Genomic DNA, 15,521 nt, shown 5'->3' on the forward strand with positions numbered 1-15,521 from the left:
CCAGCAGGACAGAGCCATAAGCCAAGAACAAACTCCACTAACTGTTAACTCCACTAACTCCCAGACTGCTTAATGAACTAACTATGCCAACAAACAGATCAAAAATAGAAAAACATTTACCTGTGTAATTCGGAGCAGCTGATGCATAAGAGAACAGAAACAAACGTTTAAGCAGCTTAGGAGTCTGGCTATGATGAACTATACCACTGACGATCTAGAAAAGGACCAAAAATTAACACCCAAGYACACACCAAGACTGYCAGTGTAAAAAAATGTGGGTTTTKTTTACCAATCCCTCTATCCAGGTTTTAAACTGGTGGGTTCTATCCCCAACAGCTGAAATCTGACTTTTAGGAAGGTTTCTCTCTTGTCTGCAAGACACTGTACCTACCTTGCCTAAGCAGTATTATATATGTTCAACCTCCAGACTCCAGAATTACTCATACTTAAATAAAATTCATAGACTCTTAGTTTGGAGCTCTGACTAACTTGTCAAAAAACGTGAAGTTATCAGGAAAGTAAAATTACATTCAAGTCTAAAATATAATGAAATTACATGTCGCAAATTGAACAGCTTTACAATTTGCATGAGCTGGAGTCAATTTCCTGTAGCACTCTGAAGTTCCAGTTTTCTTTGAAGAACCACTGTAGCTATCTTTTAACTGCTATGCATAATGATGTTTAATGAAATCACTCTTTTATTTTCTCTCTCTGCTAGAAATGATCAGAAAAACTACTCAAGTTTCAGGGATGTCTCAGAGGGAATTTCATCCTTCCCTCATCCTCACAACTGAACACCCAACACCAAGTTAAAAATAGAAAAGCAAATTAAGTTACTATACTTACCCTTTTCACTTCCTCTTCTTTTGTGTATCTCAGGCAGAAATTAAATACTCTAAGGTCTTTACAGTAGATAATTAACTTYTCTGGGTATTTTCTCTGCTGTCCTGTTAGAAGTTTCTTTTTCTCATCATAAACTGCAAAATTAAAAAARTAAGTAAATATCAAAATGGTACTTGTTGTATCTTGATAAAATCATCCCTGCCTGACTTGTCATAATTCTCAAGAAACTAATTCAAGCCCAAGTTTTCACAAGACAAAACAAGCATCCTACAACACAAGCCAGCAAGCACCTGGGCTAATACACTSAATCTTTTCTTTTAAAACCCATCAAATTACTTCACACAAGGTAACTTGCAGCAAACCAGCTGCTCAGTGGTTATTTCTGTTCACATTCTGACTGCACAGTAAGTTCAAAGTTTCAAGATACATAAAGAACAATTTAGTAGATTTACYCAAGGGGAAGTCCCCAGACATCTGCGACAATTCTAAGTTCCTTAAAAATATTATTTTTTTAACCACCATGAAGTGCCCAAGGCAGATCTCTGCTCATTTCTCTTAGTGGATGCACCATTTCACAATTTCAAGTGCTGCTTGCTGGCCACTGTATATGAAATTAAACAGTGTCTCATAACCAGCTTCACTGGTCTGCCCCAGTTCATTCCTTCACAAATCCACACCATCATTTATAAACACTCCGAATATTCATAACCAGTGCAAGATCAGGCTTTCCAATAAAGCCTTCCCTTACTTATAAATGATCAGCCCAATTCTCATGTACCTTCTTTTAGCAAGCCAGGCACACCTCAAAGCCCTGCCACAAAGCACTCTTTAATTTACTTGACAATTAAAATCTCCTATCTCCTTCAATATGCTGAAGACAACATGAATTTCATCAAACAAAATTCCCTTTGACAAATAAAAATAATTGTTTGAGAATTTGATACCTGTCCTGCTACTGCTCAAATAATGTGAATACACCCATATTTACAGAAATAGTTGATACCCCAGAAGATCCTTGTCTATCAAATTTAGGGACTTTTCACAGCAGATTCTCTGCTTTGAACCACTGCATTTTGAAGGAACTGTTTTTTTCTGTGCCAGCAAGATAATTATTCAAATTAATTTAMTCAAATAAATTACAATTAATAAGCTGGAGGGATAAGAGTGGGTTTTAAAAAGTTTCGTATCTGTCATTTCATCATTCAACATAACTGTAGCTGCTTTTTACAGATCTGTTAAGTTTTCTTAAAAGGATGTACTTGTACAAGGAGCACCAGAACTCTAAGTCCCCAAGGGGTAGAAAGCTGACTTACCTCCATATATTTGATCTACGCATTGYAGAGTTATGTCATTTTCTCCCACAATCTTATTTTTAAATTGTGGCTCCTAGAAACATGAAAAAAAACTTAGAAATGTCACACTGCAGCAACACCTTTTCCCAAGTTAAGGCTTCCTGCACATTGTTTTACTATCRGCATTACCTCTTATTCTTACAATCTGTGTAAAGCAGAACACTGAACAACAGTTATTAAAATATAGACAAATGCAAGTCATATAGTTTATAAGCTCACATAGTTTATAAACTGCAGATATAGCTTTAAGGCTCAGCCATGCTTGAAATGTAGATACAATTTTTACTTTTCAAATAGTTTCAAAGCATGCATTTTTACTGAGAGTCACTTTTCAAATTAGAATCACTGCAGTAAACAGGAAATACAGTAACTTCATGTAATCCAAGCCCTTTTATGACAAGTTTCCTTGCTAAGGGGACCTGGCAGGAAATACAAAGTCTCTTAAAAGAACAAGTATCCCAAGAACATTCCATCACTGAAGTGAGATTTATCATCAGGTAAAATGAAGACACACACACAACCCAATTATCTTAGCTAATGTGTAACCAAACCTGAAGTGATTTGGAGTTCCCTTCATTTCTACCACTKCATGAGTTCAGTTAAAAATGGCATTTGTGTCATGTCACACATAAACACTATTATTTTCAATATTATCACGAAAAAGCTGATGTACATTGTATCAGCAAATTATATTTTACTGTGAACAGAGCTAACCTTATTCAAGTTACTTGCAGGTCAGCAGTACTCTGAGCCAGGTAGTTAGTACTGAACTTTTGTTAAAAGAAATATAGTTGACTTGGCATGTATAAAAATAGTTCAAAGCCAGCAATGGAATAGAAATTAGCACGTCATTACCAATTTTCACTACTGATTTACGTCAAAAGATTCTGCAGCTTTGTCTTAATTAATTCCAGAAGGTCCAATAATCTGTACTTGGCTGCAGAAGCCTTAATTTAATGTTTAAACTTTGTGAAATTTTATCCCAAGGAACTTCWGACTACAATCAGCATGTGCCAAATTGTATTATTCTCACTGTTCTTCGCTGTCAAGGTCACCTTGAACCCGGGAGCCACTCCGCTCTCCTTTCACTCTATCACCTGAATGGACTCAACTGTTTCAATGCTTTATCAAAAACACTGTGGCATTACCATTCTGCTCTGACAGCTCAATTTGAGCACTTGAACCAAAGGACAAAAAGACTGAAACAATGTTTAAGATTTGGGGAGTTTTTAGCTTTTTCAGTGTTTGCAAGCTCAACAGCAATAAGTTTCCAAATCTTTTCAGTAAACACCTGACTTTGAATGAAATAATTCAGTGCCTTACTGAGCCACATATTTTTTAGAGCATTTCTGCTGAGAATCAGCTTGCTCAGTCTTGTACAGCCTGAAATKATACTGCAGATGTAGCTCCAAGTCAAATGAGGCAGATGTTAGCCACCATCAGAGTTACACTTGACATTTACACTTCCACAACTGCTACYGAGACAAAGAGTCAGAAATTAGCTTAAACAAACTGTTGATTAATTTTCAAAACAATGGGCTCTTTTAACTTAAGCTTCACCAACTCATAAAATATAGTGTTATAAACTATATCTAATGTTAGTGTCCACACAAATGCTTGCATTGTCTTTGCCTACAATAGTTATTAGAGCTTAAAGAAGGATCAAGCAGATGCAGTTAATGTACCCATTAAGAAATGTTACACATTTATGTTCATTCTGCGTCTTTATATAAGTTATGAATATTTATTCAGAGCCTGTTTAGTCATAATTAGAAGAGTTGTTTTCTTACATTATCATCTGAAGTAGAATCATCATCAAGGAAAGAAATCTTGAAGTTTGTGCACACAAGTTTTCCGTAAGTGCCACGATTTGACCCATCTTCTTGTATATACTTGTACACCGTGCTGGCTTCACAAAGCAGCAGTTCACCTGCAGAGAAGAAACACTGACTTGCARCTGTGACTGACATCTACAAATGAATCATTTGAATTTTTATCTCAAACTCAGCAGTAACTTCCTGACAGTTTCTCAGAACTGCATGCCTAAAGATATTTCATCACTGTTACACAAAACCACTGAGAGGCAGCTCCTGGAATCAACACATTGAGAGCCGTCCAGGTTACTAACATTATTCCAGAAGGCCTGAACTGCAGATGTTTGGGAGTTCTGTAACCAGGGGTACCTGTGTCATCACCTACTCTAAGCAGCAGGAGAAGAGCAATTCGAGTGTGTACTCAAAAAAACCCCGAAACCCAACAACAGTTCATACAGTCAATAAACAAGTTGAAAATTGTTCCAATATTCCTCACTGTTGAACTCTAAGCATGCTGAAACATTTGAATCAATTATTTCAGGTTCATCACAGTTATTTTTTCATAGCTTTGACTATTTTAAAGTCTCAAAAAATAGACAATTAAATTCCAGTTTTAGAATTCACAGGAACTGAACTTCAAATTTAAGAAAGTAAAGTTTTAATATATGTGATCACACAAGCTCTTGGTCCTTCCTAAACAGTGTAGGAAACCCAAGAGAGGAATACTAGTTTATTTTAAACTTTTACCTGTATTTTGGAAAATATTAGAAAATATTTTCTAAAAAGAAATAACTGTCAATTACAAAAGAAAATCATAACAGTAAATTAAACTAGAAGGCCCAAGTAACTCACAGTAGAGGCAAAGCCACTAGAAGGTAAWTTTCCTCTAGTTCTTGTCTTCAGCTGCAAACAAACAAAACCCACCCAACTTTAACTTCTAAGAAACAGGGCAAACTCAAGTACAGACAGTTCTCCACATACAGTTCACCTAAGGACACTATACTCCACAAAACAAAAACATTTCAACCGGCATGGGCTGTTAAACCAAACCAAAGTRCTTTCCTACTTGTGATACTGATGTCACATGAGTGTCTGCTGCAAACGTGGAAATATTTAAGTACTGTTCGTTAATCACTATTTTTTATTACTTCAGTCTAGTAAAATACAACAGTTACCTGGTAATAAGCGAGGATTTACTTCCTTTTCTATGGGTTCCTTTATGTGTATTTCCTAAAGAGAGAAAGAGTAATTACTACTTTGCAAAGATCATACCTGCCATACGTGTTGKAAAGAACTACACCTTCCCCCTTTAATTCCTCACACTCTTGCAAATTAAAACTAAGGCCAAAAAACTCCTAAACTAAAGAAGAGTATGTTTGCAATGTGATCTTTCCACTTTATGTCAGTAACCTAGCTAAATAATTCTTTTGACATCCACAGTGTCAGTTACATGCATTTGTGAACAAATGCACTATTTGTGTAAGTAAGAAATAAAACATTACCAATATTTCTTAAGTTCTCTCAGCRCACCTAAATGGATAAGCATAAACGAAGCAATACTACACCATCTCCCAGCTCATTCCTAAGCTTTTCCATGTACGACTTGCTACGATTTCTAAGGTACCCTTTAGTTTTTCAAGTTTCATCCATGACGCCATTCTGATTTGCTTACACGCATTATTTCAACCAAAGTGCAGAAGTTACTTAAACAGCACTAACATGACTATATGGAAAGGTATTTCAGGATCTTGGAGCTAAGAGGTAAAAACTGGTGACAGGATATCCTTCAGTTTGGACCCAAAAATGCACAAACCAAACACATTAAATTCTCTGTGTCATTTATTCTAGCCTTTAGGCATTGACAATTGGGCTAAAATCTCCAGCTAAAGACTATTAAACTAGAGGCCCTGCTACACCCTTCCTGCTCAGCTGGTTCAGAACTTCCTCCTCCAAGTCCAAATCACTTTGCATGCACTGGAGTCTTTCTGGAAAACCACAAGTTAACTGGAAACACCCCCGGGGTGCACAGCAGTAAGCAAGCTAATTTTAGTTTGTCACCAGCATCCAGAGTCAGATATTGCAATTCAAGGCAAGCAATCAGGAGAAGATATAAGCAATAATAATTTTGCTGGATTAAATACAGAGAAACAAAAGCCCCTCAGAGTACAAAAATAAACAGCCTCTGCCATTCATATAAACACTTGCTCTCAACTCRGAAGAGAACTAAGATTGAAGGCTGCACAGCAAAGCTAAAACCACCAGGAAACCACGTCATAAGAACAGAAGAGATGTTCAAGATATGCAAAAAGAGAAAAAGGTTATAAAATGAAAGTGGTGGTGGTGTGAAGAAAGAAGTCCATAACTACAGCTGACAGCTAATGCAGAAAACAAAGCCCAGTTCGCTATCTTTGTCTTTTAAGTGTGGATGTTGTAGAAGTAAATTTTAATTAAAGCTCAGGCTTGTCAGCTAAAAATGTTAGCTAGAATGTTACTATGGCTTAAGCTGAATACTTTTGCATACAGAGGATGCTGTCTCCTCACCACTGGTAGCTAAACTTGGGCTTACAAGTGCCTTTAACAGGTCTGCCTTATACAATCATTCTTTGTGTCCAGCTACACGCAACACTGCTCAGAAAACTGCATGCCAACAATCACTTCCCTGAACAGTAAAGCAGTTATACTGGCCAGGTGCTTTTCCAGTACCTTTAACTTTCGAAGATGTCATAAGGCATATAATAACTACTCTTCCTGCATACATGCTGTTTGTACTTACTGCCATGAGCAGCAGTTTATGCTAGTGTTGGCAGGTAAGAACTGGGGAAAATAAATATTCCACCCCGAAGAAATTCTTTGTTTRCATGCTTTTGTTAAAATGCAATAAAGCTTTTACAACAGGTTTCAAAGGCAAATAATCTCAAACAGGTGGTCTGGGTTTTGGTTACAAATTAAAATTGATTATCTTCTGAAAGGAGGTAGAAGTTTAATCAAATAGCATCACAACAAGTTAGAGACCACACCGAGATCACCTTGTAAAATCCAGTATCACTTGTTGACAAAAGCCCACAGACACTGAAGTGTTTATTACAGGCACAATTCCTATAACATTCAACAGATTCCAAGAGTTAAGCCTCCAGAAGAGGTCTATTTGAAAGTGAATGTTACTATTTCCATAATAAATTCATAAACATARTTAAGGTAGTTTTGATACCTATATGCTAAGGATACGACCTAGCATATATGCACCTGAACTCCAGCCATGAGTGTTGCTGAAGAATCCACGCTACTGCACTAATTTTCCAAGGAGAGTATTAAAACACATTGGATTCCCCTTATGTCACACTCTGTATTTGCTCTTTTCAGCAAGAAGGTAAAGATCTTCTGTACAAAAAATTAACTTACCATGAATCAGTTCTGTTCGTGTAGAAACACATATATTAATTCAGCTATCATCTCCACTGTTTCAACTTTATTTTTATAATGAATACAACTTTTGGGGCAGCAAGATCTTGTCACTAGCTGAAGAGCCTGCTGACACTTCAATTCATGCTGCTCAATGCCCTTTAATCAGTTACACGTTCATAGTCACCCACCCACTACTTTATCCCTGGGTTTGTCTGACTACCCGGTGAGGTAATTTGGTTTGTAAAATCAGCTGGGAAGTATGTACTTGTCCTACATTTGGTTTTGTTGTTAGTGCCTATTGTTAGCAGAACTGGCTCATCAACAGGTCAGATGAGCGGAGAAACAAAAGARAGGGAAGCAGCAGAAGTCTGTCCCTTTCGGCAAGCTACCAAACACATCTGGACCTAAGGAATAGTCATCCTCTGACCATTTGCTGAAGCTAAGCATGCAAGAACTTCCCATATGTGACCACTGAAAGGCATGCAAACCCCTAGACAGACAGTTCTTCATCTTTAGCTCCCCTGTTATGAATGCCCCAAGCAGCATTTGGTCACTCCTCACTCAAGATACAACATGGGAAACCCTACTACCAGCCACAGCTAAAAGCAGTCAACACMGCTGAGAGCAATTCCTCTCACTCCACAGGTAAACAACCGAGTACAGGAAATAGGTAGAGAAAAACATTGCCAGAATCTGCATGCCAGAATCCAGATCGTGATAGAAGATCTGTTATGTGATTTTTAAAAACCATTATTGACATATAGATATATGGACGTATAGATATAGATACACAATAATGCTTCCACTGATCAAATAAGTGTGTGCTTTTACTGATGCATAATTTGTGATCATAATTTCCACTGATCTGGACATTTGTGCTAGAGGCAATTCTGACAATGAATAGTGACTTCTAATAAACACACAGAGAAAACATGTTTGACAGATTGAAATGATGAAGGAACAAGTCATCCCTTCCAGGGCATCAAGAGCACTGAAACAGTTGACAAAAAAGTTGACAACTTTCAAAGCTGACAGCAAATAGCAGTGCTGCAACGACACAGGATACATCAATATTTTAATATAGTTTTCCACAAGTAAGCTCTGCACGAGGATGCTCTACATCCTAGTGAGGTTAGCTACCAGCATCTATGTTTTACTTATTTACTTTACTAAAAGACTACAAGAGGGGTAAGAAAAAGATAAATGTATACTTAAGAAAGTCACCAATTGTGATAGTCAAACTGTGTACTGAAATACTTGCAAATTAATTGTGGTGCTCCAACAAGCAAGTATCGCAGTCTTCAGTAAAATAAACTTTTGCGGAACACCTCAACTGGAATTTCACATAAAAGAGGAAACACCCGTGCAAATGTTGAATATCTATTCCACATGCAGAAAGAAATCACATTGCATGCCTGTTTTTTTCTGAAGGACTACTTGTTGATCAAATAAGGTTAATCCAATGTATGCCATACAATCCAGAGCATATACTTACTACACTTTATTAACATTGCTGAGAATAATCTGCTTGTTTTCCTTCCTTTCACAGCGCCATTATCCAAAAGTCTATTAGATCATAGCACATATTTTCCACGTCCGTTTCATCTCTTATCCTCTCCTCTTTCCTTACATTGTCCTGTCCATCTCCTCTGACATCASCGCTTGGCTTCTCCCATGTCAGCCCAGATGCCCATTTCACTAGCTCCTATTCCTTATTCCAMCCTCCAGTTCCACTGCCCCAATTTTGAAGGAGGGCTGCACTTTTTTTAAGCGTGATCAGTACAGAACACACAACATTGTACCAAGATTTACAAAYAAAAACAATGCACGGTGGTTATGAGCTAACAACAGCACAGGATTCAAGAGACAAAGCACACAAGGTATGAAAGTTACCCTCAACAGTCTGTGGTGTACCCCAGATTTCAGGGATAAGCAGCGTGAAGCAGAACAACCTCTTATAGTTTAAAGCCTAACACAAGAAATAACGACCTGCAAGAATTAACATGAAACATTTAGCTTTAAAGAATGCATGCACAAAAACCAACTTTAAGCTTGAAATCAATTTTAATATCTTTTTTTAATTCAAATTAAGATTTTTTAGGAAAATATTATCTACTGCGCTTGCCCTGTAAATAACTTCAGTTTACAAGGTTTGAAAGAGTTGGAAATCATGAAGTAATTCAGTGGTTCTTGTTTCACTGTCTCCACAGACAAATATTCTGAGTCTATGATCTGAAATGTCAAAACATTGACTTTATACCCTAGTATTCACCCCACTTCCTGCAGGGTAGCCAAGTCTGTCCTGAGGGGAAGTGTGTCATTAATATCAACATCCTACGGCCTCACTCTCAACAGACCATTGATTGATCTGTGGTTCCATACAGCAGAGCGCAACTAGCTTATATTTAGTCAGATGTTAAAAACACTGCTTTTCCAGACATTCTGGGGTTTCACAGCAGAAATTACTTCTGTTCCTTTAATAAGCAGCATTTTCTTTTCAGTCCTTACTTCCATCTGGTCATATATTAACATGAATAGAGTTCCTGTTTCTTTTCATATTCAAATAAATGCACGCAGCAGCCTAAAGCTAACTTGATTTTATTTTTCAGATTGTTGCCTACAGTGCCCCTCAAGCATCTGAAGATGGACAAAACAAGGCAGGGCTAACCCAAACCTCAGCTCTACCAGCTAATTGYCCTATTCTAGGGCTCCCCTAACCTGGTACCAGCAATTTAAGGTCTKAAAACAACTTCCCAAGAAACCAGGATGAGACCACAGAAGGTGGAGGGTGCATGCAAGGGGAGCTACAGCACAACACTCCTCTATGGCTCTGTGCTGGACAGTGGTTGATTGGAAATCACACCTCAAGCTGGAAGTACAGGGAGATTCAAGGCAAGGTTCTGTAAATTCATGGAGAAGTCCACCATTAACTCCAACCTCACACAGCTGAAATCTCAAGCTCATCAAATCCCTGAACTGCTGCTTCAAACCCTCTGAACAGGGCCTGCCAGAAAAAGCATCACACCTGTTGCCAATACYTCTTCCATGAGCAGACAGAAGCCACTCAACACCTTGGTGAAGTTCCCAGTTTAGCAAACTATGTTTCACAGAAGCGGAATTAGGAATTTCCACTGTTTTATCAGTCCAGTTCTACTTCTAAAGCTCAGCTACATGAAAGTTAACTTGTACAGGAAATGTGTTCAGAAAGTTATTTTTCTTTGGCACAAGCAGTTCCGTGGGAGATGCTCACTTCTGCTTACTTTAGGATATTCAATCAACATGCTTTTTCTAGACACCAAAATAGCCTCACAGGTTTCATCATGTATTTAAAATTTTATTTTAATCCTCATAAAAGCTACTAAGGTCTTTAGTTTCCTATGAAACCATTAGGGCAGTCATAGGCTGTCAATAGCAGAGTCAAACTTGTTTTACTTGCCAATCACATCAGACTTCAGTTTCACGGTCTCTGAAGGTGCAAGAGACACCCATTCCACAGCAGAAGTAATGTCTTTAACACAAAGTTTCTGCTGCAAGAGTGCACAAAACTGTTGAARTGAAAAATTGAGAGGCTTAAAAGCAGCAAGAATACGTAAGGAATTAATGGCTGCAATGTCCAATGAATCAGGATATTTCATAAAGACCGTCATCTTCCAGTGTTAAATACCTTTGTTACTCTTCCTGCAGCCATCAGGATCATATTTGAAGTGTTACATCACTGCATTTAAAATCAAAGTACTCTATTATTTGGTATCTTGCTGCAGTATGTATATATTTCACTTGTACTCTTTCCCACCAGCCATTTTTTCTAGCAAGTTTTAAATATACACCACACCGATTTAAATGGTAAAATGTCTTCCAGTAAGTCCCACAAATAAAGTTGTTACTTTCACAAAATTCAGTTCCTTGTATATTTGTACAAGGTACTTTCCAAAGGTGAAAAAGTAACTCCAAACAGAGACATACTTGCTGACTCTGGAAATATTTGTACCTATCGTTTACATCGGTTTTCACTTGGAAATACAAGAAAGAGATAAAACTTTTCACGTAAACTGATCAAACGACAAGCCACCAGGGCTGAACAACATATAAAACCGGATTTGCTATCACAAACGAAGGACATAAGTTCTAAATACCACAGCTGGTTTTAGCCATAACAACTCTGATTGTTCTTACAGAGCTGGGGGGAAATAAAACCAGCAGATTCACCACGGTCCTATCAATGACAGATACTGCACTAACTAACAAGATAGACAAAAATCTCTCCCCTAAGAAGCTCTCAAGAGAATTAACGATTAAGAGGAATCAGTTTGACACAGATTTCAAAGAACTTGGAGGAAAAGAAAACCAACACTTACGGCCCACATTAATGAAGTGTTTTCCCTGGAAAACAGCTGTTTACCAGGAATAAGAATGGAAGAATACAGCATACCAATACTGACCTAATACCCTGTGCTAACAAGATGACCTCAGTAAACTGAGCCTAAGGTCACTTTGATCAAATCGTCAACACAAGTTTCGATAAATAAGTGAAAGGACAACAGGCAGAACAATACCGAAGATACACACAGAAAGATAAACACTGCCAAGAATTCAACACCGAGATGTTAAGGAAGGACATCCAGGGCTCTCCAGAGGCAGAACTGAGAGCACGGAGCTCACCCAAGAGAACGCAAAGTGATGCTGCTCAGGGACAATAAGAACAACAGGTTCGGAAAGTCCCACCTCACGGGCCGAGCAGCCGCAGCCCGACATCTGCCCACCGCTTACAGAAACAACTCCGCTGAGCAGCCAGCGCTATTTTTCAAGCTCTTTTTCACGGCGCTGCCTCTCGGCGCAGCCCAGGCAGGCTGCAGTCCCTGGCGGCACCCCCGGCCCCGCTCCCCCCGCCCCGCTCGGCGCTCCCCGCTCCCCGCCCCCCGCCCGGCCCCGCACCTCCGGGCTGATGTAGGACACGAAGGACGGCTTGGCCGCCCTGGCCCCGCCGCCCAACATGGCCCCGGCCCGCGGCGGCGGCGCTTCCCAGCGCTCGTCCCGAGCGGGGAGGCAGCGGAAGGAGCGATCCCGCGGCAGCGCGGCGGCGCCGAGCCGCATCACGGAGCCGGCACCGCCCATGCCCGCCCCCGGCCGCAGCCCCAGCCCGGCCCCGGCCCGCTCAGCGCCGGCCATTTCTGCGGCACCGCCTCCCTCGGTGCCCGCCCTCACGGGCCCGGCCCCCGCCTGTTCCCGGTGGCGGGCAGCTGCGGGCCGGGGGTGTCACAGGCTCCCTCCTGTGCCCGCCCGGGGCCCCTCACGGGTCTGCCCTCGGCCTGCGGGGCGCGGCTGGAGCTAACAGGGTTCCGCCGCCAGCTGTTTTCATTTCGGGGTAACCGCGTGCCTTTTCGCTTGGCTGCAGGGACCACCTGTTCCTGGCTTGTGCCTTGATCCAGTTGTCACTTCCATGGAGTCTTAAAATCATTGAATGGTTTGGGTTGTAAAGGATTTTAAAGCTCATCTCGTTACTCCCCGTTGTCGTGGGCAGGGACACTTCCCTCTAGACCAGGTTGCTCAAAGCTCCATCCAATCTGGCCTTGAACACTGCGAGGGATGGGATGACCACAGCTTCTTTGGACAACCTGTGCCAGGGCCTCACCACCCTCAAAATACATTCTTCCTAATATCACATCAAAACTTCAGCTCATCTATTGCACTGTTTTATTACTSGGCTGCAAAACCCCTGTGTTGTATCTGTGCACATTTATTTAGAATACAACTCGGCATTAMAGAAAATCGAAAGGCATTGAGATGTAGAGTTTTACTTATGGCAGGAGAAGTGTAAGGAAAATGACAATAAATGAGCTTTCCATGAAATAATCCTCTAAACCTTCTAAAACTTGACTGCTGAAAGATCCCGAGAAGTCCTTTGACCAATGCCTCTTTAATGTGTTACAACCAGAGCCTCCCTGGAATGTCGTCTTTGGACACTGTATAATCAGAGCTGTAAATAACCACCAGGTTTAACTGGTATGTAGGTTACTTTTAAAAGCTTCATTTTTATGTGGATACAGAACAATGCAAATATTGTAAACTGCCTGTGGCAATGCAGCAAGGCTACTCAGCAATTCCAATGGCAAAAGGTAACCCAGGCAACAACTTGTGCACAGAGTAGACTCTGGAAATATTTTTACAAAAATAAAAMGTACTTTACAAACTTCAGTAGACCATAGGATGTGAATATCAACAGCTCCTTCAGATGTTGATGGTAAGCGCTTTTCATATAATTCTTCCCCTTTTGTGGTAATAYTTCATTTTATTTACCTTGCTCTCAACACAAACCTAGGAAAACTACAAGAGGAGGGAAAGGGAGTTACAAGACAGCATTTATTAAACCAAAATGTGCTTTTATGAAAGAAACTGTTTCAATTCAGAAATAATTTTCCTGTTTTCAAACTCAACAAATGAGAAGTTGTTTGGATTTAATCACGTTCTCTCTGGTAAAAAAAAAAAAAAAAAAAAACCCAAACCAACTCAAAGATTAGCTTCCATTAGTTTTACAACAAAGGCTATTCTGGTCTGAGATCCCACGCTGAAGAGCTCTCATGTTTCACTCCACAGCTGCTTCCACATCGTTCAGTACATTGCAGCTGACCTCAGCTGCACAGGTCGAAAGCACACCCCATGGGATTGAGTTGGTGCAAATCCAGGGTGAGGGGAAATGTGGGGCGCCACCTCTGTGTATAAAAGTACAGCTCTCTGGTGTATTAAAATACTCAAGGAAAGAGAATAGCATTGTAAAAAAAAATCTTTTAAAGTAACTGAATTTAGAGTGGGAATAACTTGAATACCTCAGCACGCCATGAGGTTCACAGCACACTAAGGCAAAAATCAGCTGCTTACTGACATAGCATTTTTCAAACAGGAAAGGATGTTTTGACACCAGGCCAGAGTCTTAACTCCGATGGGAAGTGCAAAAGGAGCCTTAATTCCCACACAGCACATGGGAATTCATTCTTAAACTTGTCATCAAAAAAAAAGAAAAAAAAAGAATGTAGCTGCTGTTTACCATCAGCAAAATATCCACATGATAATGAACAAGGAGTGCTTCTTCATGGGGTTTGCTCTTTAGGCTGCAAAATGTGTGGGGCTGAACCCATTGCAGAAGGGATTTGAAGCCTTTTTCCTAGAATTTGAGGGTTGGATTTGGATCCCTCCTTAGTCAGCGTGTTCATCTTTTCTGGAATGGAAGAAATAAAGCTATCACAAGCAAGTTAACTCACTTCAGAGAGGAACATTAGCATCTGAAAGGGCCAGCTGCAGCCCTAATACTGTGCCCAGCAGATTACCAAGCATCAAGGGCTTCCATATTCTTCACATTCCCCAGGAAGAACGATATTTTCTCACTTTCACTTCTAAAATCTGGAGTGTCTGTGAGACTACTCGCAAAAGTCAACTTCAGCCACCTCATCTCTRTAAATTCCTCCTTCAGACAGTAGAGGGAAATGGGCTCTTTCCCCCCAGGGGAATGGGCAATGGGGGCAATGGGGGCAGCAAATAAATTCCCTGCTCAGAAACAGCAACAAGAGACTGCCCAGTGCCCAGGGCACCTCAGGAAATCAGCTTGGCCAGGCTGAAGTTGGCTGTCCCAAGAGCCCTCCTTCCCCACCCTCTCTTTACACTCCCCCCRCAGTCAGCTACTGCCTCTCACTTATGTGTTTACATATTTATTTTTTTTGTCATTTTGATGTCCTCGCTCTCTTCAGCATTGCTACTCTGCAGTGTTGTTCCAAATTGCCCCTGGTGTTTTTGAAAATTGAGGAAATAAGACAGTGCAGTGCTGTTCAATCATTTGGGGTTGCTCTCTTCACTAATAAAGATTTATAAAAATACTTTCTGCAACAAACTGGAGTTTATGCAATGGAGTATTAACAGGATCTGTCTTCCCATGTTTCTTTTAAATGGGAAGTGTTGTTCCATGCTGCCAATGACTTTCAGTCCATTTAAAAAATAAAAAAAAAAATAGTGTATCAAATAATGTAATTTAATTTTGTTCAATTTTACATGTATATCAATGACAATCATGCAAATGTGGAAGAGTAAAACTTTTTAAAAGTCAATTTCAGGTTTGTTTTTAGCG

At 39.9% G+C, this 15,521-nt stretch overlaps 1 protein-coding gene across 1 annotated transcript in view; it reads right to left on the reverse strand.

The window, feature by feature from the left end:
- The window catches only part of MTMR12 (myotubularin related protein 12), a 30,635-nt gene extending 18,132 nt beyond the window's left edge, over nt 1-12,503 (reverse strand). Inside the window, exons 1-6 of the mRNA XM_057380156.1 lie at nt 12,344-12,503; nt 5,185-5,239; nt 3,986-4,125; nt 2,157-2,229; nt 847-977; nt 121-214 (exon numbers count right to left, since the gene is read on the reverse strand). Coding sequence (XP_057236139.1) covers nt 121-214; nt 847-977; nt 2,157-2,229; nt 3,986-4,125; nt 5,185-5,239; nt 12,344-12,502 — 652 coding nt within the window. The 5' untranslated portion in view covers nt 12,503. The remainder of the gene's footprint in view (nt 1-120; nt 215-846; nt 978-2,156; nt 2,230-3,985; nt 4,126-5,184; nt 5,240-12,343) is intronic.
- Nucleotides 12,504-15,521: the final 3,018 nt, after the last annotated feature.

Source organism: Malurus melanocephalus, unplaced genomic scaffold, assembly GCF_030028575.1.
Source record: "Malurus melanocephalus ecotype Western Australia unplaced genomic scaffold, MMel_1.1 scaffold_438, whole genome shotgun sequence".
NCBI classification, from domain to species: Eukaryota; Metazoa; Chordata; class Aves; order Passeriformes; family Maluridae; genus Malurus; species Malurus melanocephalus.